Source organism: Rattus norvegicus, chromosome 2 (assembly GCF_036323735.1).
Source record: "Rattus norvegicus strain BN/NHsdMcwi chromosome 2, GRCr8, whole genome shotgun sequence".
Lineage (NCBI taxonomy): Eukaryota > Metazoa > Chordata > Mammalia > Rodentia > Muridae > Rattus > Rattus norvegicus.
In genome coordinates, this window is record NC_086020.1 from 198252744 (window position 1) to 198279979 (window position 27236).

General features: G+C 48.1%; 2 protein-coding genes and 1 long non-coding RNA gene across 4 annotated transcripts; 1 reads left to right on the plus strand and 2 right to left on the minus strand.

The window, feature by feature from the left end:
• Window positions 1-2128: 2128 nt before the first annotated feature.
• On the minus strand, window positions 2129-7622 carry Gstm7 (glutathione S-transferase, mu 7). 2 transcript variants are annotated; one of them, XM_063282634.1, is made up of 8 exons: window positions 7491-7622; window positions 7180-7297; window positions 6681-6745; window positions 6314-6395; window positions 6116-6216; window positions 4994-5089; window positions 4798-4908; window positions 2129-2753 (listed from the first exon to the last, which is right to left on the minus strand). In XM_063282634.1, the coding sequence occupies exons 2-8, from the start codon at window positions 7187-7189 to the stop codon at window positions 2664-2666; spliced, it is 555 nt and encodes a 184-aa protein (XP_063138704.1). In that variant the 5' UTR covers window positions 7190-7297; window positions 7491-7622; the 3' UTR covers window positions 2129-2663. The 2 variants fall into 2 exon arrangements, with proteins under 2 accessions (XP_063138704.1, NP_112416.1); NM_031154.2 differs by having other exon boundaries at window positions 2130-2753; window positions 7180-7255; window positions 7523-7576.
• LOC120100916 (uncharacterized) lies at window positions 5083-6893 on the plus strand. Its single transcript, XR_005501207.2, has 4 exons — window positions 5083-5475; window positions 5685-5798; window positions 5925-6010; window positions 6638-6893. It is a non-coding gene; the product is annotated as an uncharacterized LOC120100916 (long non-coding RNA).
• Window positions 7623-14990: 7368 nt separating the features above from the next.
• On the minus strand, window positions 14991-19765 carry Gstm6 (glutathione S-transferase, mu 6). The gene is made up of 8 exons (NM_001109192.1): window positions 19619-19765; window positions 19287-19362; window positions 18788-18852; window positions 18419-18500; window positions 18220-18320; window positions 17269-17364; window positions 17072-17182; window positions 14991-15451 (listed from the first exon to the last, which is right to left on the minus strand). The coding sequence occupies exons 1-8, from the start codon at window positions 19652-19654 to the stop codon at window positions 15362-15364; spliced, it is 657 nt and encodes a 218-aa protein (NP_001102662.1). The 5' UTR covers window positions 19655-19765; the 3' UTR covers window positions 14991-15361.
• Between the last annotated feature and the right edge of the window lie 7471 nt (window positions 19766-27236).

Genomic DNA, 27236 nt, shown 5'->3' on the forward strand with positions numbered 1-27236 from the left:
CTTCAGTCTCTACTCCAAACTTTTTCTCCGTGTTTCCTCCTGTGAATATTTTTGTTCCCCCTTCTAAGAAGGACTAAAGCATCCACACTTTGGTCGTCCTTTGCCTCTTTTCTTTCTCATGCAAGAGATCCAAGCCAGGGTTCTGCATGTGCTAGGCAAATACGCTACTAGCGAGACACACAGCCAGATCTCATGTGTTTTAAGTAAAGTGTTACAGAAATAATGAACAGGACTTCTAAGGAGTAGAGGAAATGCTGGGTGAGCAAAGTCTTGAGTGAATATGTCCTTTGACATGGGCACAACCATGTTGAGGACTACAAGACCTCATGGGACTATTGCCAGATCCATTACTCATATGGCCCACTCTCAAGAGGACTGGCAAAGTTTTTCTTGGGAGTCTCAGTGTGTGTGTTTATGAACAACTGTTCAGTATGAGCAAAGGCTAATGACTGCAGCTCCCTCCTCCTAGATGTTCACAGCCTGAGACTGCTTGATTGCAGGGACCTACCCAGATTAGCTCACCCTCACCCCCACCTGACCCCTATAGTCTTTATAATAAACACACTAAGGATCCAGGTTGCAATGTTGTTAGAACCCCACCCAATCCCAGCTTCACTGTATGTGTGTCTGTCCTTTCTTCATTCCCTCGCTGCCCTTGCCAGGGTTCTGGGACCCAAACCACACTGATCCCAGGAAGAACATATGTGCCCATAAGACTTACCTGTTTAAAGTAGACATTATTTGAAGTCAAGAGAATCTGAAGTAATGTCACTAAATAGGCATTTACCAAATCCCTACTGTGTTCAGGGCATTTTCTAGGTGTTAAACACTTAAAACACTAGTGCACAAGAAGAAACTAAAATACATGCCACTTTGTCATTAGCATCTATGGACAGAAGCACACAAAAAATGTGAACAGTAAGGTTACATAATGTGTATTTCCCACTGATTGGTGGAACTCACATACTGTAAATGTGTAGCTCTTAAACGTTTATCTGTGTGAGTTTCATATCTGTATTCTCTGTGTAATTATCATCTAGATCTAGATAAGGAACTTTTTCAGCACTCCACAAGCTCCTGTCAGTAAATGACCCTGCCAAAATCAACATGCGTTTGGCCCAATTGCACTTCCCATCTATAGACAATAATAATAAAGAATGCACTTTCCACATGGATCAACATTATGTCATTGTCAACATTAGTCAACATTATGTCTACATGCTGTGGAGTAGAACAACACTACATTTATCTTAACTTATAATATACTATGTCATTACATGATGACGGCTTTATATTAATAAACTACACTTGATTTATTCATTTTCTGCTGATGAGATGCAAAAGTAAGCACTTTCCCACATTTTTGCTCAAGTCTTTCACAGCTTCTGGAAGTCAAAAGCCTTCATTCCGGTTGGGGACAGTCCCAGGTAAGAGGTCACTACTTGCTCAACCTTAGTTGACATTGTCAATGCTCCAAAGTGATTATGCTCACAGCGTTATACAAGTTTCACTACTTCATAAATTACCAGCTATTGCCAGCCCGGTGGATCTTAGCCATTTTGGTTGGCCTATGTTAGAATATAACAGTGTTTACAATGACTCTCATAATTAACGGTGCTTGTTGTCCTTTTACAGGTTAATTGTTTACCTGGATATTGACTTTTAGGAGACGCCTGTTTAAGCCTTGATTTGTTTGGTAAGGTATCTTTCTGGCTATATCATTTTTGGATAAGAGGTCTTTGTCAAGTAGCCATGTTCTCCCAATAGAACCTGGGCCTGAATGCCTATCCAGGAACCAGCTCTTTCTGGAACCATGGATGGGAATCGTTGAAATACTGGCTCTCCTAGAGCTTGCTCTTCTGGGTTGTTTTAAATTGCTTCAGGAGTGAGTACCAGATGCAAATGCAGAACTGGTGAAAGAGACGTCTGAATAGACAAACTTTACACTAACAAAGTACATAAAAGGATTCTTAGTACCACATAGCAGGTCTCCCCTCTGGCTTTTGACCTAGAGACCTCAGAAGGACCACAGCCTTCAGTATCATCTACAAGGGGTTTTTGAATCCACTGGGATCGGGCTTCTCATCAGCTGTCTGTCAGTGTGACAAAAGACCAAAGAAAAACAACCTAAGGGGAGAATGATTTATTCTGGTTTGTGGTCAGGAGGTACAGCTCACAGCAGCAGGAAGAAAGAGCGGTAGGAGCGGGTTACAGAGGCAGTGACAAGTGCTGGGGACACAGCACACCTTGCTCATAGCTAGTCTCGGGAAACAGCAAGAAGAGGGGCTTGGCTACGGTGGTCAAAGCTGCTAGCAATCTACTGTCTCCAGATAGACCCCATCTGCCGGGGAGCCTGCACCTGCCCAAAATAATCACATGTTGGGAGCCAACTATCCAATCACATGAGCTCGAGGGGTGGGGGCGGGGCACTTTAACTTTAGAAGGCTATTTTGCTAATGGAAAGGAGTTGCTAGGGCTTTTAAGAGCCTGTGTTTGGCAGGAATTTGATGACCAAAAAATGAGAGCTGGTAAGGCTTGGGGACTGGAATGGAAGGAAGGAAGAAAACATGGCTCTGGGGCTCAGGAATCCTGCCCGCTCCTTAGGGCTCTTGGCAAACCCAGGAGATTTGGTATCTTTCTCCTAAAGCCACCCTGTCAGGGTCCTACTTGCTGCCCCAAATAGCCATCTTTGTGAACAGAGGTCTTGGGAGGAAGCGGCTGGACTTCATGTAGTCGGAGATCTTCTTCAGGCCCTGTGAATGAGGGCAGAGCAGGAGGTCAGGTCAGGGGCCCCACCCCAGGAACAGCTTTCTCTGTAGGCTCTAGTATTAGAGTTCTAGAAAGGGAAATCCTCAGCTGCCTCTAAAATGTTGCCTATAAAAGATGCCTGTGCATCGGGATTGTGCCTGCTGTAGATTGTGACAAGAATCCCAATCCATCTTCCAAGATGAGTCTCACTGGGCCTACATGTCAACAGAGGGGCTAAGGTCCATAGTGGTTATATGGCTTCCTCCTGCTTGCACAGCTAGTCCATGGGACAGGACCTGAGTCACACTGGCTCTGCAGCTCCCATTCTGTTCCCTCTCTGCCCAGTCCCCTCCTGTCTTCCCACAGGAGACCCTGTCACTCCTCGCCTTCACAGACATGATCGATCCTTTCTCACAGGGAACATCCTCCTTGCTGGTTTACACAGAAACCTCCTGTAACAGAACAAGGATGTCCACAACAGGCCAGTGCAGCAGGAACAAGGGCCCAGACCTGAGCCAGTGACCCAGCAAGCCCTGGATCAAATGCACAAGGGGAGGAGGGCCGGCCAGCTTGGGATGCTGAGCCGACTCTAATCATTCTCCTGAAAGTCGAGGTCCGACCTGCTCTGTGTGGAGCCTCAGGCCAACCTCACTGAGTCCCAAAGCTACCTCATATCCAGCCCTGCTACAGAGAGCCGTGCAAAGAGACAGTAGGAGTGTTTCCTCCATCTTACCAGGAGAACCTGCTCAGATGATTTCTACAGTGTTCAGAGACCTACAGCTAACTCCAATCAAGGAGACAGGTTCTTCCTATCATGGCCACACCAGCTCTGGTACACTTTCAGGGCCACTGGGTGAGGACTGGACTCAAAGCTCATGAAGCTAGCTGAGAAGATGTATCGCTTGATAGAGGGACAAGATTCCAGACTACAAGCCTGTTGTTCTAATGCCTGTCACCCCCAAATCTCTGAAGGAGTATTCTGTGAGTGTTTAGTAGACTCTGGGGGACTCATGACTAGCTATGCAGTGAGAGGCAAGCTGAGATTTCCAGCACCCAGGTCATACTATGCCCGTTCTGCCCACTGCTCTCTGCTATACTCGGTCTCTGAATGGAGTTCTTTCCATGTGTCATTGGGTCTGATACTGAGCCTCATACAGAGGCGGAGGCCAGTGAATAGGAGTTGAAATACATATATGAATACATTGTAGGAATGGCTTCATGGAGACCTGGGGAAAAGAAAGGGAAGAAAGGCCCTACGCCATATAACTCTTTCAGATAAAACCCTGAATAGGACCCACATACACTCTCACATCTAGCACCACAAACATCCCTGGGGTTTGGCTGTGCTCAGATGGGAATAAACCTGAGCGAAGCTTTCTGAAGACCACATTGTCTACATGTGTGGCTATTTGACACAAATCCCACCACGCCTCCCTCTCTGAACACCTGTGGCTTATACACGCCTACCATTTCTGCCTTTTCCACAGCTTCCTGGACTGCGTAACGCAGAGCACAGGGACCTGAGGCTCTTCCTTTTGACACAACATAGGAAAGATCTACTCCTTGCTGACCTTAGTAGCCACAGGGAGCTGGGCACAACCTCTACTCGTAAGTGACTTACCCTCTACAGTCTGTCTGTTTCTTTTTTTTTTTTTTTTAAGATTTGGTCATTTATTATATGTACACTGTAGCTGTCTTCAGATACACCAGAAGAGGGCAGATGGTTGTGAGCCACCATGTGGTTGCTGGGAATTGAACTCAGGACCTCTGGAAGAGCAGTCAGTGCCCTTAACCACTGAGCCATCTCTCCAGCCCCTGTCTGTTTCTTTATCTGTCCAATGGGACTCACAACGCAATCTGCCCTGCAGTTGGTTGTCATGATACATTTTACCCAGTAGATAAAGTATGCTGAGTTAGAAAGGTCAGAAATGCTCAATAAATGCTACTGGTTTTGCTGATCTTAAGCTCAGTTTCAGGGCTAAGGGCCTTTCACGCAAAGTGGGGAAGGGAGGACCTCAAAGAAGAATGAGGATTTAGAGCGTCCGTTACCTCAAAGCGCGCTATGAAATCCTTCAGGTTTGGGAACGCGTCCAGGCACGTGGCCTCAAACACTTGGTTCCTCTCAAGAACATCGTAAGCAATGAAATCCACAAAGGTGATCTGTGGGAGGCCGCGGGTGAGGGTGTTTGAATCTGGTCACCTGGCAAGGAAGGGAAGCTCCTACCCCCCACCACCACCCCTTTACCTTGTCCCCTGCAAACCATGGCCGCTTGCCCAGGAACTCGGAGTAAAGCCGCATCATTCCAGGCAGTTGCTCCAGGTACCCTGGCTTCAGCTTCTCCTAAAGCAGAAAGCACTGTGACCACCCTCAGTCACAAGATTCTGGGCATAGGCTGGCCTCACAGGGCTACAAAGACCCCACCTTGGCAGAGATGCGGACATCTTCCTGAGACTGGGCCTGGGTTAATTCTGCTTTAATTTATTATGTCACTATTATTAATTTATTATGGCTATTGATTAGAGTCCTACAGGCACCAGGTCCAATATCAGAGGTGATGAGAAGCCACATAGGAACAAGTGGTCCCTGAGACTCACCACAGATTCTCAGAACAACTCCTGCGGGTCACACTCAGAACTGTGTGAGTCAAAGAAGCAAACAACTAAAGCACTCTGGGAAAGAAATGTTCTACACAGTGAAGTGACAGGAAGGAGAACGGTAGGACTCTGGTGCGTTTTCAAAAAGATGAAGTGAGTGGGAGAAAGGAGATGTGGCGAGGAGAGACTTGATCAGCTGTGAACTGACTTTTGGGAATGCGTACTTATCACTATGGATATCCCAGACATGGCTCTGGGAATCTGGTTGGGAGGAGTCCCCAGGCGATGGCTCCCATCCATTTCCAGGTTACTCCACTTTTTCTCTCTGTACTGTACTGTAGAAGCCGTGATGATTTAAGCCAAATCCCAGGGCAGAGAGACTGTAAGCACAGTATTTACTACCCAGCGACTGACCCTGGACTGTGGACTGTTCGCTCTGGTTGCTGAAGTTCATTGTAAGTGTGACAAAACTCGGAGATTTGAGGGTCACTCTGTTGGCGTGTGTGTGTGTGTGTGTGTGTGTGTGTGTGTGTGTGTGTGTAGAGGTTGGTTTTAATTCGGTGTTTTTGACTTTGAGACAGTGTACTCAGGAAGGCCTTAACCTTCTGTCTCGGCCTCCACGCTGTGCCACCATGACTCTGCCAGCAGTTCAGAACATCGTCTGTAGGTGAGCAGCTCTAAGAAGTTTAGATGCTAACCACACAGAGTGGATGAGAAGGCAAGAGTCCACGTTCCAGTGCTCCCACCTCATGTGGCCCAGAGTAGGACTCACAAAGTCAGGGTTATAGCAAAGTCTCGCCAGCACCATGCGGTTGTCCATGAGCTGATTCTCCAGAATGTCCACACGAATCCTCTCCTCTTCTGTCTCCCCACCTGTGAAAATCACAGCACAGACCCACTCTCAACATCCCAACCTGGTCAAGCCCAGCGGGTGTCCATTGTCCCCCACCCCTGCAGAGGTCCCACTCACACAGGTTGTGCTTGCGGCCAAGATAGCGCAGGATGGCGTTGCTCTGGGTGATCTTGTGTGACCCATCAATTAAGTAGGGCAGCTGGATGGACAAGCAGGGATAGTCAGATGGGATATGAGATCCCAGAATTCCTTCCTTGGGTGAGGACAGACATCAGGCACAGACACAGGCACTCAGTGTGCCTGGCATGGAAAGCCTTCTATGAAGTGCTCACTGAATGAAAGAGCTGGGGTACAGCCCATCACAGAAAGATGGTGTGGACAACCAGGGTGGGTAGATAAAAGTCAAAGAACTAATCCAGACCTCCTCATCTGTGTGAATAGGGACACCACCACCATCTCCAAACCTCCCCTCCCCTGCACCTACATTGGGGAAGTCCAGGCCCAGTTTGAACTTCTCATTCAGCCACTGGCTTCTGTCAAAGTCGGGAGCTGTGGTGAACAAGATAATATGAAATCAAAGGACCCATGTGTTCAAACCCCTTTCCCAAGACTTTCCCAAAGACTCAGAGACAAGACTCTCCAAGGCAGTACACCTGCAAGCTGACTCACGAAGTCACACTGCAAGCTTTCAAGATTGAAGATGTTTGTAAGGGCTGTGAGCTCCCTCATCACTAAAGCTTATGAAAGACTTAGCCAATTGCTAGAGGGATGGAACCCAGTTATAAATACAGAGTATTCTCAAATCTTTCCTTAGCATCGTTCATTGGTAAGTCACACCACACCATCAAGGGTTTTGGAAGGGGCATATTATAGGTCCAACAAAAAGAGGCAGAACTGAGTGATGGGGTTGGAGAGCTGGGTGCCGGTTGCTGGGCAACAATGGGCAGGAGTCGGGCAGGGATCAGACTAAAGGATGCAGTCACCGTCTCCCATGGTGTATCTCTTCTCCTCATAGCTCGAGTCTGTGTATTCCAGGAGCAGGCGGATGGCATGCGCTAGCTGTAAGAGATGACAGGAGATGGTGAGGTTCTTTACCCTCCTCTAGACGAGTCGCCATTCTCTTTACCCCCCATTCACTACGTCCATGGATAGAACCGGAATATACTTGCAAGCGCGCGCGGTGGGGAGTGGGGGGACGCGCGCGCGCGCGCGCGCGCGCGCACACACACACACACACACACACACACACACACATACACACACACACCTGCAAGAGCATGCCTCCATTGACTACATTTATTCTTGCACCCTGGACCCCTCACTCACCCCACGGATGTCCCAGTAACCCAGTGTCATGGGCATGGTGCTGGGGTCTGAACGGACAGGCTGTGTCAATCTAGCCTCGACTGTTCCGAGAGCTGCCAGAAACAGACTGGCTTCACTCTGTCAGGTCTTCAGACCGCCTTTCCCCGCCCCCAGTTCCAGCCAATACCAGCGTCGAGGAGCAAGGCCAGACCCGCCCTGCAGAAACTCGTTAGAGCCAAGGTTGCTTGAGCTCAGACGTTGTTATGGAGGTGGCTTGGGGTGGTGCCAAAGCAGAAGGCGGGGCTACATTTGCTAGCTTGTTAAGCAGTTCTGCTGGGCTTTTGCTTTAGGGCTGCTGCTTTCTACTCTCTAGTCTGGATGTCAGCAGCATTCCCCAGTGATGACAGTTCAGAAGGCCTAGAACCTTGACAAATGTATCCTGAGGGCAAAATTGTCTCTTATACTGTGAATACTTGAAGAATGGAGAACTGAGAACCATGATAATGCAAATATATTCATGCAAATTTTTCTGACGAAACTCATTTCAGTTCGGTGTGTGTGCATGTATCCTGGGTCACATGGTAAATATATCCATTTTTTCTGTTTTTTTTAATGTGATATAATATTAATCTTTGAAAAAATTCAAAAAAGGAAAGGTACACACATATTGCCTGAATTCTGTCGTCGCTGCTCCCTTGTTCAGATGCCCTCCCCTAACCTCCGTCCCCCTAGCCTGCCTTTCCCTGTCTCCTTGTCTTCCCCCACCCCCTACCTTTGACTCTTTCTAGCATGAGTGCAAAAGCTTATAACCAAGATTCATCCATTTTTCTTTCCCACCAACACCACCCTGGGGGTGCTTGAGAGCCTGGAGGAACTGTAATTGATCATCGACTCTGTCGGGCTGACGCCCAGCCAGGCATTCACGTGGGCTTGTAACTGCTGACAATAATGGAACATGTTTCTCTTGAAAGAGCCTTGAAAGCCTTGTCCCCAGTTCCCAAGGAACAAGAGAGTTCTTTGTCCTATGTTTCTTCTTTATCCTTTTCTTTGTAGAGATGACTTCAGAGGCTGGCCTTGGCACTCAGTGTAACCCAGGCTGGCCATGGATTAGCTTTAGTTCTCCTGCCTCAGCTCCCAAGGGCTGAGAGTAAGGGCATGGAGCACCATACCTGTCTCTTTTTTAGGACTCACCAACTCGGATCTTGATTCTTTAAAACCTGTTTTATGTTTATGTTGGTTTTAGTTGGCTATATAAAAAAGAAGCTGATGGTGAGGAAACCTGCCCTAATTTGAGATACCGTTGCACTGGTATTTTTTAGACCAACTTTTATTAACTTGTAAATCTCAATAACATTGTGGAATGGACAAGGTTCCAGTCACAAAAGGTACCTTTCGTGTTCTAGAGATCCCATGAAGGCTGCCTGCACTGGGGGTGTCCTTCTTAGTCTGCTAGTGTCCCTGTGAACCAGGCTCTATCAGGGTCACCAGGCAGTCCTTAGACGCAATGGTGGAAGCTGATGGCAGTCAAAGCAAGTGTGACTCAAGCCTTATGGGGACCATACGGTGCCAGGCAGGGACCTCACTGGGGTAAACTGCATGTCTCGGTAACATGCGCGTTGCAAGTCCAGAGCCTAAAGACGATGGAATTAGGCTTCCCCGGCTCCTCAGCACAGCACAGCCACTGCCAGGCAGGACAGCAAAGCCAGCCTCAGGGACGGTCACTTCAGGAGACCACTCAGTTGAAAGAAAAGAAGGAACTGAGGTAAGAATGGGGCAGGGACCAAAGAACAGGTAAGATGGTGCCAGCACAGCAGGGGACAATGGCTACTGAGACTTCAGGGTTCCCATTCGGTGCCCTCTCTGCCCAGTCCTCTCCTGTCTTCCCACAGGAGACCCTGTCACTCCTCGCCTTCACAGACATGATCCTTTCTCACAGGGAACATCCTCCTTGCTGGTTTACACAGAAACCTCCTGTAACAGGACAAGGATGTCCACAACGGGCCAGTGCAACGGGACCGAGGGCCCAGACCTGAGCCAGTGACCCAGCAAGCTCTGGATCAAATGCACAAGGGGAGGAGGGCCGGCCAGCTTGGGATGCTGAGCCGGCTCTCATCGTTCTCCTGAAAGTCGAGGTCCGACCTGCTCTGTGTGGAGCCTCAGGCCAACCTCACTGAGTCCCAAAGCTACCTCATATCCAGCCCTGCTACAGAGGGCCGTGCAAAGAGACAGTAGGAGTGTTTCCTCCATCTTACCAGGAGAACCTGCTCAGATGATTTCTACAGTGTTCAGAGACCTACAGCTGACAGTTATCAAGAAACAGCGGGCGTTGACCTGCAGCCCGCGGCTCTCCGCTCCATCCTCCTCATGGCCATGGTAAGGTTTGCACAACCACCAGTGCTATTATTCCTGCTTCACAACCAGAGCCAAAGAGACTCTGAGAAAGGAGCATTTGATGTAGAGAAGACTCCAGACTGCAAACCTGTTGTGCTGATGCCCCTGGTCCCCAAACATCTAACAGAGTAGCTTCTGTACACATCAAGTGAACTTGAGGTCCCGTGATGAGCTGTGAAAGTAAAAGCTATTGGGCTTCCCAGGAGCCAGGTGGTGCCATGACTTGTTTGCCTCCTGCTCTCTGCTATACTTAGTCACTGGATGGAAAGCCATCCGCATAGCTCACTGTGCTTCATATATAAATAGTCACTGAGTATCAATGACAATAAGTACATAACCTCATCTCCCAGATATAAAACAAGCCACCCAGAGAATGAAGAAACGCTTGAGAGGGAAGGAAACTGCCCCCATTTAACAGGATTCCAGTCTTCCAACTGGGGGACTGGGGAAGATGGTTCAGGGATTAAGAGTGTTTGCTGTACAACATGAGGACCTGAGTTAACATGGGGTCCATGTAACAGGCTAGGTATAGGTTACATGAATCCGTGGCATTGAGGAGTGGAGACAGGAGCGTGACTGGAGCTTGCCAGCTAAAAGTCCATCTGAAACATGAGCTGAGCTACCAGATTCAGGTAGAGACCTTAAGGTGAAAATTGGAGGAGAACCCCTGACAGCTTGCCACACCCTCCACATGTGTGTGTGCACGTGTGTGTATGTGTGTGTGTTTGTGTGTGCGCATGCACACACACAAATTCTTCCAACTGGATCTTCTACATGTCTACTCAAATCAGCACAACTATATCCCTTGGGTCTCTGTTACTGCCATTGGGGATTTGAGTCATTAAGATATTCTGCAGCGGGAATATGAATACTTTCTGTGGAGTGGGAAACACAGCTGTGCAATGACCTGAGGCCTTTCCTGTGGTTCACAACAGGGATATTCACTGTCTGCTAGCCTCAGAATTCAGAGACCAACAGAGAAGCCCTGCCCAGCCATCAGTAGTAGCAGGTTCCTGAGCAAGTGACTGAATCTCTATGGCTGGCTTCCTCGTCTGTCCAATGGGACAGGTAACTCTATTCGCTTGTGGAAATGTTCATTTGATTCATTTGACCCAAGCACCAGGTTTAGGAATAAATTGTGGAAAGAGATTCAGAGAGGAAACACCCATTTGAGAAGAAAATCGGTCCTCTTGTGACTGGAATGCATACAGAGGTGTAGTTCCTCCATGCTTCTGCCACTGATTTCTTCACTGACGTCAGAACCAACATTTCCACGTTTCCAACACTGGACCATGAACCATGGACTGAGCAACCACTGGATTCTCAGAATCTCAGGTGTGAGACAGCTGTTTTGCTATTTCAGCTTAAGCTCACACATGTGCGGCCCACACAATAATAACAAACATTTAGTTCTTTACCTCAGATAAACCCAGGGTTTGGCCACAGTCTCCCACAACCTGCCATCAGCCCAATCACACATACTATCCTTGGTACACTGTAGCACAAGATGGCACCATTTGGGGCTGGAGAGATGGCTCCATGGTTAAGACTGTTCTTCCAGAGGTCCTAAGTTCAAATCCCAGCATCCACACGGTGGCTTATAACCATTTGTAATGAGATCTAATGCCCTCTTCTGATGTGTCTGAAGACAGCTACAGTATGCTTAAAATAAACAAACAAATAAATAAACCTTAAAAAAAGATTACACCATTTTAGATGATCTTGTGAGTGCCATAGCAAACTGTACCTCGACGACCTTTCCCTCAGCTGCATAGAGGAACCTCCTGCCTTGGTTTTCGCTTGTTTTCTCTCCCTCCCTCCCTCCTTTCCATACCTGAATTATGACTTTATCTAAGGACAAGAGCATGAGGCAGAGCACATGGGCAGGAACCTGTCTCTCCCTCCCACAAGGGCCCTTCCAGATAGCGTAGTCCTAAACAGAGCGCTGCAAGTAACCACTTTCCTATCGCAAATTAACTATGCCCTCTGTTCTTCCAAAAGCCCTTATCCAGAAATGTCCTTGGGACTTTTCAAAAAGAAATACAGAACTGCACAGTCCCATTTAGTTTAGTTGGGTGGTACCAGCTGACCTTAAACCCACTTTCTCCTATCATACCCTTCTCCTCCCAGTTGTTCTCATGGGGGAACTTAAAGAACAAACCCCACTGTCTCCTCCCTTCCCTCGGGTGTTGATAAGGCTTTTGCCTGAAGGTTAATTTGACTCAATACTTCTCTCTTAAGCCCCCTTCTCCTCGCAAACCCTAGAACCCAACAAAGAAGAAGCACCCTAGTGAGTGGAGGAGCCACAGATGGACCAAGGCTGAGACCCTGAAAGACTCACTAGGGCTGCCCAATCCCCTGGACTCTCCCCACGAGAGAAGATGAACTGGGGACAGGTCCCTGCAGATGTATAGCCTGGGGCCCCCTCATGTCACATTCTCTGCCTCTGAGCTATCAAGAAGTGAAATCAGTCTCTGCCACACCCCTGACAATCACAATATTCTGCCTAAGCACGTGCCCACACGCACATATATACATACACACATAACATATATGTATATGTGTGTGTGTGTTCATGAACTTCAAATTACTTCAAATATAAACCCAGAAAAGGAATTGCTATGTCACGTTGTTGTTGTTGTTGTTATTGTTGTTGTTGCTGCTGCTGCTGCTGCTGCTCCTCCTCCTCCCCCTCCTCCTCCCCCTCCTCCCCCTCCTCCTCCTCCTCCTCCTTCTTCTCTTCCGTCTTTGGAACTGATTTCTAACAGTCTAATTTTCACAGCGGCTGTAGCATTTTATATTACTAGGAACAAGACAAGGTCTTCCAGTCATTCCACCTAATGGAGTCATCCATCACTTGCTACTTGACAGTGGGTAATCTGATGTATGAGATTGTATTGAGATTCCAATGATTAGTGCTTTTGGGCAACTCTTATGTGCTTATTTACCATTGTACATCTCCTCTAGAAAAAAATGTCTACTCAAGTTCTTGCCCAGGTTGGAGTTATTTAGTCTTCTCCTTGGCACAGTGACCTGTGTGTATAGGTGTGTTCTATAGAACATAGCAGACTGGATTCATTGTGTAGAGTTGGACAGCCAGCAGGGGTAGCGAAAAGATCCAGGAGAGGATGGGGATGTGACTCTGTCTGTAGACTACTTGTGTGCCATGCAAGCACAGGCATGAGTTTAGTCCTTTGCACAGGTCAAACCAAGGGCTGTGATATGCATTTATAATCCCGGAGCTGGGGAGATGGAAACTCTCTGAACTTGTTCTATAGACAGCCTAGCCAAACCAACGAGAGCCTGGCTTAGTGAGAGATCTTGTTTCTAAAAGTAAGAGAGAGATCGAGCTTGGGAAGATACCTAATAGCAACCATTGACTTCCACATGCTGGCAAACACAGGCACACACACACACCCATGCACATGCAGGTACATGCTCACGCACTCGGACACAGCTAGGAACTATTGGAAAACATTTTCTAACTTCTGATATACACTGATAGTAATATTAATATGGGTTAATATTTCTGTCTACTTAACCTTTTTATACTTCTATTAACTTATCTTTTTCCTGATGTTTTTGTTGCATCTCTGTTTAAGATGGTGTTTAATAAAGGTCAGCATAAAGGATTTTGATCTTACTAGATTAATAAGCATCTCTCTTCAATGAGCTCTTATAAACTCTACCTTTTAATTAATCACCTATTTCACAGTGACCCTCACATCTGCCTAGGAGCGCTTATTTCTTAACTGCTGTATCAGACTTGGCACAAGGACAATGCCCAGCAGGGCCATCCTCTGACATGTTCCAAGTTACAGGTAGGTCTCACAAGAAGTGCTTGACAAAGGCCAGAATCCACGATCTAGCCTCCATCAAAGGACGTGTCTTCAGTGAATCTAGCTCCTCTGTGAGTGACCTGACAGCACCTCTAATCACACACTGCTGCTCTGGGGCTTAGGAAAGTAGACCTGCCCACCTCCAGCCACTCAGGGGCAGCTGCACCTCCTTAGTGCTTAGATAAGAGAGGGCTTCTGGGTCAGACTGCAACATCTCCACATGGAAAATCTCTGTTTTCTCAGAAACCATGCTTATGTCCATGGTTTGACCTGCACAAAGGACTAAACCAAACATTAGCGCGAGCATCTCTAAAAGCAGATGTTCACAATTTCTCAAACTTTAACATGCTAGACACTGCCATATGTATCAGCAAGGCCAGGAGCCTCCCTCGACGAGCTGATGATTAAGGATTTTTTTATTGTTTGTTTGTTTTTGAAGATTCCCACAACAGAATCACCAAGAGAAAGAAAAGTTTCTAGGAAAACATCTTGGAAAGACAGATGACTTCCACATGAGGGTACACATAGAGCCTGATGACTGACTGTTCACCCTCTGCCCATCTGCCTAGCACCCCTCTGAAGCAAGACTCAGGTGAGCATAGCCAATGGCGGAACCACATGCATGCTGCAGGATGACGACTGAGAAATACTGGTACAGAAGGCGTACCTTCCTATAAGAACCCCAGGTGGACACCGTCAGGGCACATCATAACCTCTTTTTAAAATATATTTATTTATTTATTATATATAAGTACACTGTAGCTGTCTTCAGACCAGAGGTGGGCATCAGATCTCATTACAGATGGTTGTGAGCCACCATGTGGTTGCGGGGACTTGAACTCAGGACCTCTGGAAGAGTGACTCTTCACCACTGAGCCATCTCACCAGCCTGATAATCTCTTTTTAAAAAGATTTACGTGTGTGTGTGTGTGTGTGTGTGTGTGTGTGTGTGTGTGTGTGTGTGACAGCCCAAGCAGGCATCAGATTCCCTGGAGCTGGGATTACAGACTCATTGTGAGCCACCATGTGGGTAGTGGGAACCAAATCCAGGCCTTATACAAGAAAGGAAGTGCTCTTAATAGATCCGCCATGTTTCCAGCCCTGCATGATCAGACATCCTGACTACCTGAGAGCCCACTCCCACACCGACTCCGTGTCCCTATCGCCTAGTCATCCTTGTGAATCACAGAACAAAGACCACCCAGTCACATCACCTTAGTCACTGCTGAGATTACAGGCAATAAGACAGGACACAGGGCAAGTGTGGGTAATACTTTATTAGAGAGCAAACAACGCTAGGCCATCCCACTCTGGAGGCCGAGCCTGCCTTCCGGGGAGAATGGGTCTTCAGGTTAAGGTGCTCAAAGCTCAGTGAAAGAACGGTTAGAAACATGACAGAAAGAAACAAGGGGAGAAAAGGACTTTGCTGAGGACAGGGAGCTGACACTGGAGGCTTGAGTCAAAGGGGGGAACAAGGAGGTCTTGTAGAGGGAAAGAATGAAAAGACAGAAAAAAATGGGAAGACTGATGTAGAGCAGTTACTGGAAGCTAGCCGTGACCCAGTCAGTGTCCAGGGCGATAGGGGCGCCGACAGATCCTCCCTACCATCACCGGCCCTCCATGCAGGGTCCTACTTGTTGCCCCACGTGGCCTGTTTTAAGTACACAGGACTTGGAAGGAAGCGGCTGGTCTTCATATAGGCAGAGATCTTCTTCAGGCCCTGCAAGGGAGAAGGAGAAACCAGGACCTCAACTCTGCAAGCCCACTCTAGGAACACACCAGAGACTTTAAAGTCCAGAGGGAGAAAACACACCCAACCACCCTGCAAAATCAGCCCCGCCATCACACCAATCGGCAGGGATGCTGAGGTGCCAGAGGTCAAGAAACTTCCCCATTCTCCCATGGCTAAGAGGGTCAGCCCAGCACTGGGGCTGCCACTCTGCTCTCTGTGCACTCCCTCCTGCCTCCCACAGGGGGCGCTGTAACTGCTGGCTGCAATGGCGTGCCTGCAATTAAAAGAAGCAAGGATCCAGAAATCCAAGAGTTGAGAACTTGTTTGTGTGGCTTGGAAGAGAGTCCAGGTGCCACCCAGTGATTCAGCAATCCCGAGTGTAAGCAGAGAAGGCTGAGGAGACTGCAACGCAAGGGTGGCCAGCTCTGGCTGCTCACCTGAAGCTTACACGTCTCCACTTGAGCTGAGCACAATCCCACTGAGCCCCAACCAACCTCATCTCTAGCTCTGATGCAGTGGAGCGTGATACAGGACACCTCATCGGAGAGTGCACAGGTCATGTCTAAAGATCAACAGAGAGCCTGTTACCAGTCCCCAGCAAGCCACACCCATCGGTGCTCAGAACAAGAGCCTGCAGGCTACAACCTCGGTGATGGGAACATGGGAACTAAAGAAGATGCGCGTCCCTTCATGTCAAGTGGGCCGTGATCTGTTGCTATAGCAACGCCTCCAACATACAAGTATGAAAAAACTACATCTTGTTGGTGTCAAACCAGAGAGTTCAGTGCGGCCTGTGGTTAACTGTGAGGTGTGGGCCAGGCAGTCATTAATATCACATGCGTCTCATGGTCTGTTGAGCCTCCTGCTACCAGCTTCACTCCGTCCCAGGATGGAGGGACATCTTTACATGTCCTGCTGGGCCCGATATGGAGGGAAATTCCAAAGCATCTCAATAAGGATAAAATATGACCTCGTTTCATAGAGGGACACAATGAGAGACAGAGGAAGAGAGGGCAGAAAGAGTACACCCACCAAATGAACTTAAGATGAAGTCTTCCATGGGAACAGCCCTGAGTCACAGTACTTCACAGGGCAGCAACATGAATGACTGCACCAATTTAATATGGCCGTGGAGTATGTCTTGGTCCTGCGCATCAGTCTGCCTTTCTCTCAGCCTAATGGTTGAGGAAACCCATTCTTCCCGTGTTCTGCATACCACAGGTCCTGGGCCCGAAACCCAAGCTGTACAAAGTTCTTACTTACTTTTTGGCACAAGTTGGGAAGAGACACTGAATGTTGCTTCTAGAAGCTGAAGGCATTCAGAAGCCCAGAACAGCTCTACGCCTGCTAGGATACTGAGCAAGCTGCTCCCCCTCCCCAGTCTCAGGCTCCTTATCTTACAGTGTGACAGCTAATCCTATCCAGGTCGCCTGAAGGTTGCAATGATAAATCAACTCAGCAGACCTAGGAGGCTGAACACGGGTCCTGGCAGAAAGTCAGAGCTCAATAGATCCTCATCGTTCTTCTTTTAGCCCTCAGGATTGGTGACACGACCTGAAAAGGGGGAAGGGAAGGATATCCAAGAGGGAACAGGGATCAGGGCATCACCTCAAAGTGGACCACGAAGTCCATCAGGTTTGGGAAGGCGTCCAGGCACTTGGGTTCAAACATTCGGTGCTGGTCAAGGACATCATAGACAAGGAAATCTGCAAAGGTGATCTGCAGGAAGTGAGGGGCAGTGAGGTGGGAATCCAGAAGCCCAGGAAGGGTGGCAGCTCCTCCTCCCCACCTGTTACCCTCTTTACCTTGTCCCCTGCAAACCATGGCTGCTTCCCCAGGAACTCGGAGTAGAGCTTCAGCTGATCTGGGAGGCCCTTCAAGAACTCAGGCTTCCGTTTCTCCTGAAGCAGAAAAACAGCTGGCACAACCCTCATTACTGGTCTCCTGGGAGAAAGTGTGGCTTCACCAGGCTATGCAAAGGAGCGGGCACCTTCCTAATTCTGGGCCTGGACCATTTAATGCTTCACCACTTTAATAATTAGACTCCTGCTTGGTAGCAGGCTTCCTCTCTCAGGGGTGCCTGGCAGTTAGATGGAAATGCCACTCTGTCCCTGACTCTGTCATGACTGATGTCTAGCCCACGGCTGCCTTCCGGGTTCGCTAGTAGGGTCTGTACAGGGCAGTCTAGCAGAAGGAAAGGCGAGTATTAAACAATCTCTAGAGAAGAGACAAAGCGATTCCAAGGAGCAATTACAAAGCACGAGAACAGAACTGGAGTAGGGTGAACACAGTTGATAAGCGTAGAGATGGTGTCTCTCCAGCTGACTGTGAACTCCAGCAAGATACCCTGAGTTTTGCTGCTACTAAGAAATCAGCTCTGAGAAACCTGTTGGGTAGATTTCTAAACACCCATGATCTTTTCCCCTCTGGCTTTCATCTGTCAACCCCGGGGACAAGGTGGTATATGGCGGTGGTCAAGGTCAAAGTGGAAAAGAATTGAACACATGAATTTGCTATGTTGGAATGAATTTGCAACCATTGATATCATGACAGTGTCTCAAAACTTCTCGGAATTGGTGTGTTTTACTTGTCAACAAAATGGGGGTGTGGGGAGCAGAAGTGTTGGCTGGATAGGGGAGCTTGATAAATCAGTGTGGGCGGGTTCAAATTCCAAAGATGACAGGTGTGAATACAAACACAGCCCCTTCCTTGACTCCTTCGTCAAACCCTGCCTATACCACACAGTGGGGACTCACGAAGTCAGGGCTGTAGCAGAGTGTGCCCATCTGAATGCGGGTGTCCATGACCTGTTTCTCCAAAATGTCCACACGAATCCTCTCCTCCTCTGTCTCCCCACCTGCAGCACACCCAACACAGACCGACTCTCAGCATTCTGCTCCAGTCAAGCCAAGAAGGATAGCTTCTGCCCCCCACCCTGCAGCCAGCCCCACTCACACAGGTTGTGCTTCCGGCCAAGGTAGCGCAGGATGGCATTGCTCTGGGTGACCTTGTGTGACCCATCAATTAAGTAGGGCAGCTGGATAGGCAAGCAGGGATGGTCAGATGGGTTATGGGGTACCTGAATCCCTTCCCTGGGTGAGGACAGACATGGCCCTGGCACTCAGTGTGCCTGCCACGGGAAACCCTCCATGAGCACGGTGTGCACTGAGTGGGAGAGCCGGGACACAGCCCATCACAGAAACACTGTGCAGCCAGCAGGGATGGAACAGGAGAGCAGAAACACTGATGCCAACCCCTCAGCCAGGCCAGGAGATGAGGTGAGAGCACTAGGCCTTCCCCAAACCTCCCCTTCCCTGCACCTACATTGGGGAAGTCCAGATCCAGCTTGAATTTGTCATCCAGCCACTGGCTTCTGTCATAGTCGGGAGCTGTGGTGGACAATAGGAAGTGAAAAGGAATCACCATGTCTAAGCCTCCTTCCCCAGAACCCTCCCAAGAAGTCAAGGGCAGGAGCCCTTGTGCAGGAACATGCAGTCTGATCCAGTAAGCCTTTCAAATCAAGGCCGCACCTGTGAATAGCACTCTAATGGCTATAGGCCTTTCATGATTGAGGCTTACAGAAGCACTAGGCCTGTAGTGGGCAAACCTCACCCAATTATAGTCAGAAAAGGACCAGCATGTCATAACCATGATTCTATATTGAAAATCAAAGCTGCACCCTCAAGGAAATTTCTGGAAGATCTAAGCTCTGGGTTCATTTGAAGGAGATCCACAGAGCTAAGAGACAGAGAACTAGGTAGGAGATGCTGGGCACCAGTGGACAGAAGTTAGGGAGGAGTGTGACCAGAATGAATGGCATTACCGTCGCCCATGGCGTATCTCTTCTCCTCATAGCTTGTTTCTGTGTATTCCAGGAGCAGCCGGATGGCGTGACCCAACTGCGGGAGATAGCGGGTAACAAAAGTCACAGTTAGTGAGATCCTTCACCTCCTCTAGGGAAGCTTTTTCCACCTTTTACTAAAAAGAGAGGAAGCGAGGTGGAGGAGAGGGAGAAAGGCAAGGGGAGAATTTGGACTGAGAGTCCTTCTGACAGACACAGGTAGGGGGGCTCAAGGAAAACCTCACGGAAAATCTTCCTCCTCCTGTGTTCTGACCCTGGGTCCTTCCCACCTAGTAGCCCAGCCTTTCACTCACTCCGCGGATATCCCAATAACCAAGAGTCACGGGCATGATTCCTATCCAGCCTCGAAGACTGTACAGTCAGGCCACTGTCAGGAAAGACTCTGCTCCGAGATAGCAACGCTCAGCTGATGAGTCTGAGAGTAGTTCCGGAGCTGCTCTGGCTAGCCAGAAAGGAACCAACCCTGGAACCATAAAGCCCAACCCACTGTGACTGTAAAAGCCAATCATCCCAGGAGCTATCGTCAGAAGGCGGGTCTGAGCTTTCCGATACCGAAGGCAGTGATTGATTGGCAGGCCTGCTTTCATCTGCCCCCTGCTGGATCCTCAAGAAGTCGGCAGTATCCCTGGAGACAGGCCAGAGAGGACCTGTTCTACCCATCTCCTTTCCTCCTGGTAGATTGGTTTTTCACACCTGCACTCTGGGAGTCTGTCATGCAGGGAGGCTCGGATCTCAATAAATGAATAAAAAAGCACTGTCTCCACCTGGGAGTCTGTTCTTGTACTCACCACTGGAAGAAAGGACTCTGCCAGTCTGACAAACTGGACTTCATTGTCCATACAACCTGGGGGTACAGGAGCAGGAGAATGGGAGCGACCCAGGACAGGGACAAACAGAAGAGCAAGCAGTCTCTGTGTTTCTCTTGGGGGACCTGGGGCTGTCTCAGTTCCTTTCTGATTGCTGTGACAAACACCATGATCAAGGCAACTTACAGAAGAGAGGGGTTAATAAGGGTTTACAGTTTTAGAGGGTGACTCCATGACCAGCAGAGAAGCAGGCAGGCATGGTAATAGGCAGTAGCTGAGAGCTTATATTTTATCCACCAGCAGGAGGCAGCGGTGGGAGGAGAGGGACCTAACTGGGAATGGCATATGTTTTTCAAATCTCAAAGTCTACCCCCAGTAACACACCTCCTCCAACAAGGCCACACCTCCTAATCCTTCCCAAACAGTTTCACCAACTGAGGACTAAGCACTCAATTGTATGAACCTATAGGAGAGGGACCCAGCCCGTGGGTCATCAAGGTAGTGACCATATAAATTAATTAGCACTTCGGCCATATTTGTGAGCTAAATCCAAGAGGCAAACACGCAGGCCTTATGAAATTGAAAGGGTCCCACCATCACAGACAGGACCCTGAACTTAACAGCACAGTGGCCTAGAGGGACCAAATACCTCTGGTTCTGAGAGACAACAGATGCTGTCCAGAAAGGACCTTGGAGGATTCTGCAGAGGACCAAGTACCTGAGAGGCAAACTCTCGGCTGTCTAGCTCACTGATTTCAGCCCTGGCCCCAGCTCCTGACTGTGTATCTGGGTATAAGAGAGTGACTCAGTGTCCATCATGGCACCTGTGGTTAAAACTCACAGACAAAACTCCTACCAACGTCAGAGAGCCAAGTTTCCCTTTTCCAGATTCTTAGCTTCAGTGATAAATGAATTTAAAACAGACCCAAGGGGAAGGGGGCAGGATGGCCACATTTGGCAAGTATTGGCCAGACCAACATTAAGACATCAATGCAACTCATGTGAAAAAGTTTATCATGGTGTTAGAAACTTATAAAACCCAGAGCTGGGGAGTGGAGGCATACGGCTCCAGCGGGGTTCCTGGCTGCCAGTCCAACAGACTCAACAGACTCCATGTTCAGTGAGAGAGCAGTCTCAAAAACTACATACAAAGCGATTGATAAAGACACCAAGTGCCAGCCTCTAACTTTCACATGCATGTGTATACATGTGTGTTCACAGGAACACATATATATAAACCAGGGCTCAGCGACAGGGAGTCAAAATTCAGCTCAGTGAGAAGGCGGAGGAATAGGCAAATACTTGGCAATTTTTGTGAAGTTGGAGAGTGATGGAGGCTAAGAGGGAGAAGGGAGTGAAGCAGACACCCTCTGGCTGCCCATGGGCTTCTGTTAGAAACTCGTTGGTGGCTATGAACAGACAGGACCAGGCACAGGTGGGCAGAGGTTAAGTCAAGGGTTCCATGTCCCGCTTTCATCCTGAGCTACTCTTCCTCCTCAGCTGAGCCTGCTCATCCCAGAGGCACAGAGATGATCCAACCCAGCTGGATGAAGCCCATGGCACAGGCCACAGGCAGTCGAGAGTTCTAGACCCAGACACTACTCTCTGGGAGCTGAAGGCCCACTCTGGGGAGAGTCCACTCTATTCTGACATTGATGGGTCCGGAATAAGAAAGTTCATTCAATGCAGTTGTGCGCTATGAGAGACCCTGGTGCCAGCACCTGGAATAAACTGGATTGTAAGTCGCTTCAACAAGTTGGCAGGGAGACACAGAGCCTGTGTAGACAATCGAAACTGTGCCTGGCCCTGTCCAGCAGGGGGCGAGAGATGGTGCAGAAAGTCTGAGCTAAACAGGTTCTCAGCACCTGACTGGAGAGTCGTAACATGGTTCTTCAGAATGTCTTCCTGTCCACACAATGACTGATACTCAGTATATTTTGTCTAATAAGTTCAGGTGATGGCCTCTGTCCAGTCCTCACTCCATTCCCAACTTGCAGCCATCCCCTCACACAGGCGGAGCTAAGGGGCAATGTTGCCCAGGATGATACTATTCTAGGTGACCTTGTGCCTGATTATGCCACACACTGTACCTCACCAATAAGATGTGATTGGCCTTGACAGATGCCGTTCTGCCCTGTGTGCGTGGTGGGAACTTCATGCCTTGGTCTCTCTCTCTCTCTCTCTCTCTCTCTCTCTCTCTCTCTCTCTCTCTCTCTCTCTCATACCTGAGACACAGCTCCTTCTAAGGACAGGAGAGTAGGCAGGAAGCTTGTCTTCTCCTGCCTGGTAAAGGGCCCCTCTGGGTGGGGTGACGAAGCCCTAAATGGAGGACTACATCTAAGACAAGTGACCACTGTCTATTGTGTACTAACAGGCCCTTTGTTCTTTCAGAAGCCCTTATCCAAAAATGTCCTCAAGCTTTTCCAAACACTTGTTTAAGCCAGAAATACAAGAAAACATAGTGCCTTTTAGTCTAGTTATCTTAGCTTAAAGATATCAGCCGACCTTGGATACAGCCCTTCCTCTCTACTCCCCTCACAAGGGATCTTAAAGAAACAGGCTCTGCTTTCCCTAGAGGAGCCTGAAGCGTCCTCCTTCAGACCCCACTGTGCTATACCGCCTGCCAATGGTTAACAAAACTCTTGCCTCCAGGTCAACTAGACTCAGTGCTCCACCTCTCCTCCTGTACCTAAAAACCTAAGAAGGAGGAAGGAGGCCAGAACCCTGAAAGACTCCATGGACCAGAGATGTTCTGTCTCCTGGACTCTCCCCATGAGATGAACTGTTTTCTAGATCAGTGTCTCTTTGAGTTAAATCCTAGTCCACTCACCCTAGAAAAAGAGGGGAAACTGGGCAAAGAAGTGTAATGAACAGTAAGTAATGACAGACTGACAGACTGACAGAACCAACTCCGATGCAAACAGGTTTGTTTGGTTTTTTGTTTTTGTTTTTCTTAAAGAGAGCCTGCCCCTTCCCCCACTCTAGAGGCAAGAAGCACAGTGAATGGAGGGAGCCCCCTGGAGTTGCCTACGTCTGTGTACACAGCTGAGGCCCTCCAGGGGACGTTTTCCCCTCTTCTGAGCGCAGTGTTCAGGGCTCTTTTTCATCTGCAGTCACCTTCTTTATTTTCTCCTCTCCAGGACAGAAGGGTGAAGTTGCTCACGACTCCCTTCTTTTGTAATCGCACTTAAAAAATTTCAAATCTAAAGTAACTTCACAGTAGTTTGCCCTTTTGAGCTGAATTGGAGATGGGGACGGTAGAGCCACCTACTGTTCTTTGTTTTCTTTCTTGTTTGTTTGCTATATTTACTGTGGTGAATTCTGTAGTGCCACACTTGACCTTGTGTCAGTTTGGTATTGCTTCACACATTAATGGTGGCGGCTGTCCCCACTCACCTTTCCCTTTTGTGACACTGGAGGCCTTGTCAGTTCACCTTTCCCTCCAGCCTCCAGAAACCACTGCCTCTGTGGTATCTGCCGTACTCACGTGTTACAGCTTGAGTATAGAGTGTCCCCACAGGATTGTAGTCTGAACACTTGAGTAGAGATGGTGGCACCCTCGCCGGGTGGGAGAACATTGGGAAGAATGAGACAAAGCTGCAGGAGGGAGGTGCCTGGGGACAGTTCCTTGGTCTATAGTTCCTGTGTGTCACACTCTCTGCCTCTTCTCCACCAAGAGGTGAAAAACAGCCTCTATCATGTGTTCTGACCACCACGATATTCCGCCTAAACACATGGGACCAAAGGACTGGGAGCTGAACTTCATAAAATGTCAGCCGAAATAAATATTTTCACCCTTAAGTTGTCCTGTCTGGTATTTTATCAGAGCTATGGGGGAAATAAATAGTTCATATAAACGAAGTTGTAAAGTGTTTGTGAGTTGTTGTGTTGTTGTTTTGACCAGTTTTTTTTTTTTCGGAGCTGAGGACCGAACCCAGGGCCTTGTGCTTGCTAGGCAAGCGCTCTGCCACTGAGCTAAATCCCCAACCCCTCATTTGTTTTTTTTTTTTTTTAACTTTGCCACTCCTTGCCCCTTACAGAAAAAGGACAGGAGGGGATGGAGTATTAATGCACTTTCTATATGGTGAGAGGCACATCTACTGTCTTAGTTTGGGCTCCTATTCCTGCACAAACACCATGACCAAGAAGCAAGCTGGGGAGGAAAGGGCTGATTCAGCTAACACTTCCACATGCTGTTTCATCACCAAAGGAGGTCAGTCCCAACCCCTGTTTTGACCAGTTTTAATGGCTCAAGTTTCATCTCAGTTTTATCATGGGTCAAAATAACTCCCCTCTTTAACACTGAAAAATATTCGTCTGTGTTTCTACCCAGCGTTTTCTTTTTACATTCACTTGTGAATGGGTTCCTGGGTTAAATCTTTATATTATTCATATGACTAATACGTCTTTGAGCATGAACACTCAAACATATTTGAGGAGCCTCAGTGGTTCGGAGCCCTTCCTGTCCCCAGAGGACCTGAGTTTAGTTCCCAGAATCCACTTCTGATGGCTCATAACCACCTGTAATTCTGGCTCCAGGGTCTGATGCCCTCTACTGGTCTCTATAGGTACCTGCACTCATGCGGCATATAAACATCCCCCTCCCCAACACACATACATAAAAGTAAATTTAAAAATATATATATCTGTATTTGAACTGGACATTGGGGCACTTACCTGTAATCCTAAGAACCCAGGGGTCTTAGGCAAGAGGGCTACAAGTCTGAGCCAGCCTGAGCTACCTAGATAATTCCAGGCCAGCTTGATAGCTAAAGAGAGAAATTTTCCCTTAAAAAGTCAATATAGCTATTTAAACCCACTATACATGGCACATATAAATTATATGTGTGTATATGTTATATATGCACCATATATGTTAACTTTGAGTTATCTTGAGTATATACATAGAAAAGGAATTGATACATAAGTAACTATATTACTTATTTCGTAAGGAACAGACTAATTTCCACGGGAGCTGTAGTGTTTTCCATTGCCAGAGACAAAGCAAAAGCAATCCAGTTCTCCCATACAATCGCTACCTGTCATTATCTACTGAGAGTGACTAGTCCTGCATGTGTGTGGCAGATACTCAATGTGGTTTTTACATTTCTCTGATGAGTGTGTGGAACACATTCATGGCGACACGGACACTCATTGTGTGTTAGCTATGATTCTACAGATGCCCAGCCCGGGAACCAGAAAAGACCAGGAAGGGCTGGGGAGATGGCTCAGCCTGTATACCGCTTGCATGCAGTACAAGCACAATGACCTGGGTTCAATTCCCAGCACCTGCGTAAAACCAGGCTAGGAAGTGTGTACCTGTCACTTTCAATGCTGAGGAGACAGGAAGAATCTGAGGACTTGCTAACCAGACAGTTTAGTTGAATAAGTAAGCTTCAGGCTCAGTGTGAGACAAAATCTCAAGGGAAAAAAGGAACGTAAGGAGTAGTTGAAGAAGACACCTCATGTGGTCAACCTCTGATTTCCATATGCACACACATACTTGTACACACAGTCTCTCTCTCTCTCTCTCTCTCTCTCTCTCTCTCTCTCTCTCTCTCCCTCCCTCCCTCCCTCTCAATTAATATTTGTATCTACCTTCTGGACTTTTATCATAGTCCCATTTCCCTGATATTTCATCCGTTTTTAAGTTAATATTTAATAAATGTTGGCTTAAAAGGATTTTGATCTTACCAGATAGGTAAACATTTCTCTTCGATGAACTCTTATCTTACAAGCTTTATCTTTTAATTAATAATTTATTTCATGGTGACACACACATCTGCCTAGGAGCACTTATTTCTTTCTTTTTTTCTTTTTTTCGGACCTGGGGACTGAAGCCAGGGCCTTGCCACTGAGCTAAATCCCCAACCCCGGAGCGCTTATTTCTTAACTGTTGTATCAGGCAGCAGCTGAGATTTGGCACAAGGACAATGCCCAGCAGGGGCACCTCCAACATGTTCCAAGTTACATTTAGGTCTCACAAGAAATGCTTGACAAAGGCCAGAATCCACGATCAGTCTGCCATTGAGAATCCTGCTCAGTGGATGTTTCTTCAGTGAGTCTAGCTCTTTTGTGTGTGGGGTGACACGAACCACCCCCAGCACTGTGCTCACCGCTCCTGCACACACTACCCAGGAAAGTAGGCCTGCCCATCTCCGGGTGCTCAGGGGCAACTGCTGCCTCTTAAGTGCTTAAATGAGAGAGCGCATTTGGGTGGCTAAATATGCCACCTCCACATGGGATAGCTTCTGTATCCCATTCTATGCCTTTGGGGGGAACCATGGTTATTTCCAGGTTGCTAATTTGCAGGACTGGGGGGGGTGCGGGGGGCAAATCGTCTTAATTTTGTGATCATTGACAGTATGCCACACACTGCCATTCATATCAGAGATGAAAACTTCAGCAATATGTGATCCTTAAAAGGAGCCTATGACTGAGCTGGACAAGGACACTCACAAGAGCAACCACAGGTGGTGGGAAGATCTATAGGGAAACATCTTTGAGACGAAGTGCACATTTGGTCCAGAAAAGACTTCCGGATGGGGACAGATATTGAGTCTAGGACCTGCTCACCTCCTCCCATCAGCCCAGCCTTTCTTCCAAGCCTGGCACATGGCGATACATGGCCAATGGAGGTTTTGCATCCTGCAGGGTGAATGAGGAGCCCTGGTGCAGAAGGAGCACCATCCTGTAGGAACCCCAGCCTCAGAAATACCAGAGGACAGCAAGGCCCATATTTGGTCTTAGACCCTGCTTGACTGAGACCCATCCCTCCAGCCCTCGATTATGGTCTCGTTACCCAGCTCTTCCTGTGAACAAAGGAACAAACACCACTCCAACAAGTCAATGAAGTCAGTCTTTGAGCCATTGGCAATATGCCAAGACCCAGAGTGAGTACAGTTCAGACTTCACTGGGGATTGGACAAGGCTGATCTCTCAGGCAAGAGTCAGGAGGATAGTGTCTATTAAGCTGCTCCAAGCAAAGCATAGGACCATCTGGTGAGAAGCCGGTAGAAGGGAGACAATAATCCTGATACAGGAGAAAGGAATGGAACAGGAAGATTATTACAGAGTGGGCGAGAGGAGCCAAGCATGGTCCAGG

Coding starts and splice junctions, on each gene's coding strand:
- Gstm7 (NM_031154.2), bottom strand. CDS start 7,558: ATGCCCATGACACTGGGTTACTGGGACATCCGTGGG. Junction 6,746..7,179: donor GAGATACACCATGGGAGACG/GTGACTGCATCC, acceptor TGTTCACCACAG/CTCCCGACTTTGACAGAAGC. Junction 4,909..4,993: donor CATGGTTTGCAGGGGACAAG/GTAAAGGGGTGG, acceptor GGCCTCCCACAG/ATCACCTTTGTGGATTTCAT.
- Gstm6 (NM_001109192.1), bottom strand. CDS start 19,654: ATGCCCGTGACTCTTGGTTATTGGGATATCCGCGGA. Junction 17,183..17,268: donor CATGGTTTGCAGGGGACAAG/GTAAAGAGGGTA, acceptor CACTTCCTGCAG/ATCACCTTTGCAGATTTCCT. Junction 15,452..17,071: donor ACTTCGTGGTCCACTTTGAG/GTGATGCCCTGA, acceptor TCTCCCTTGCAG/GGCCTGAAGAAGATCTCTGC.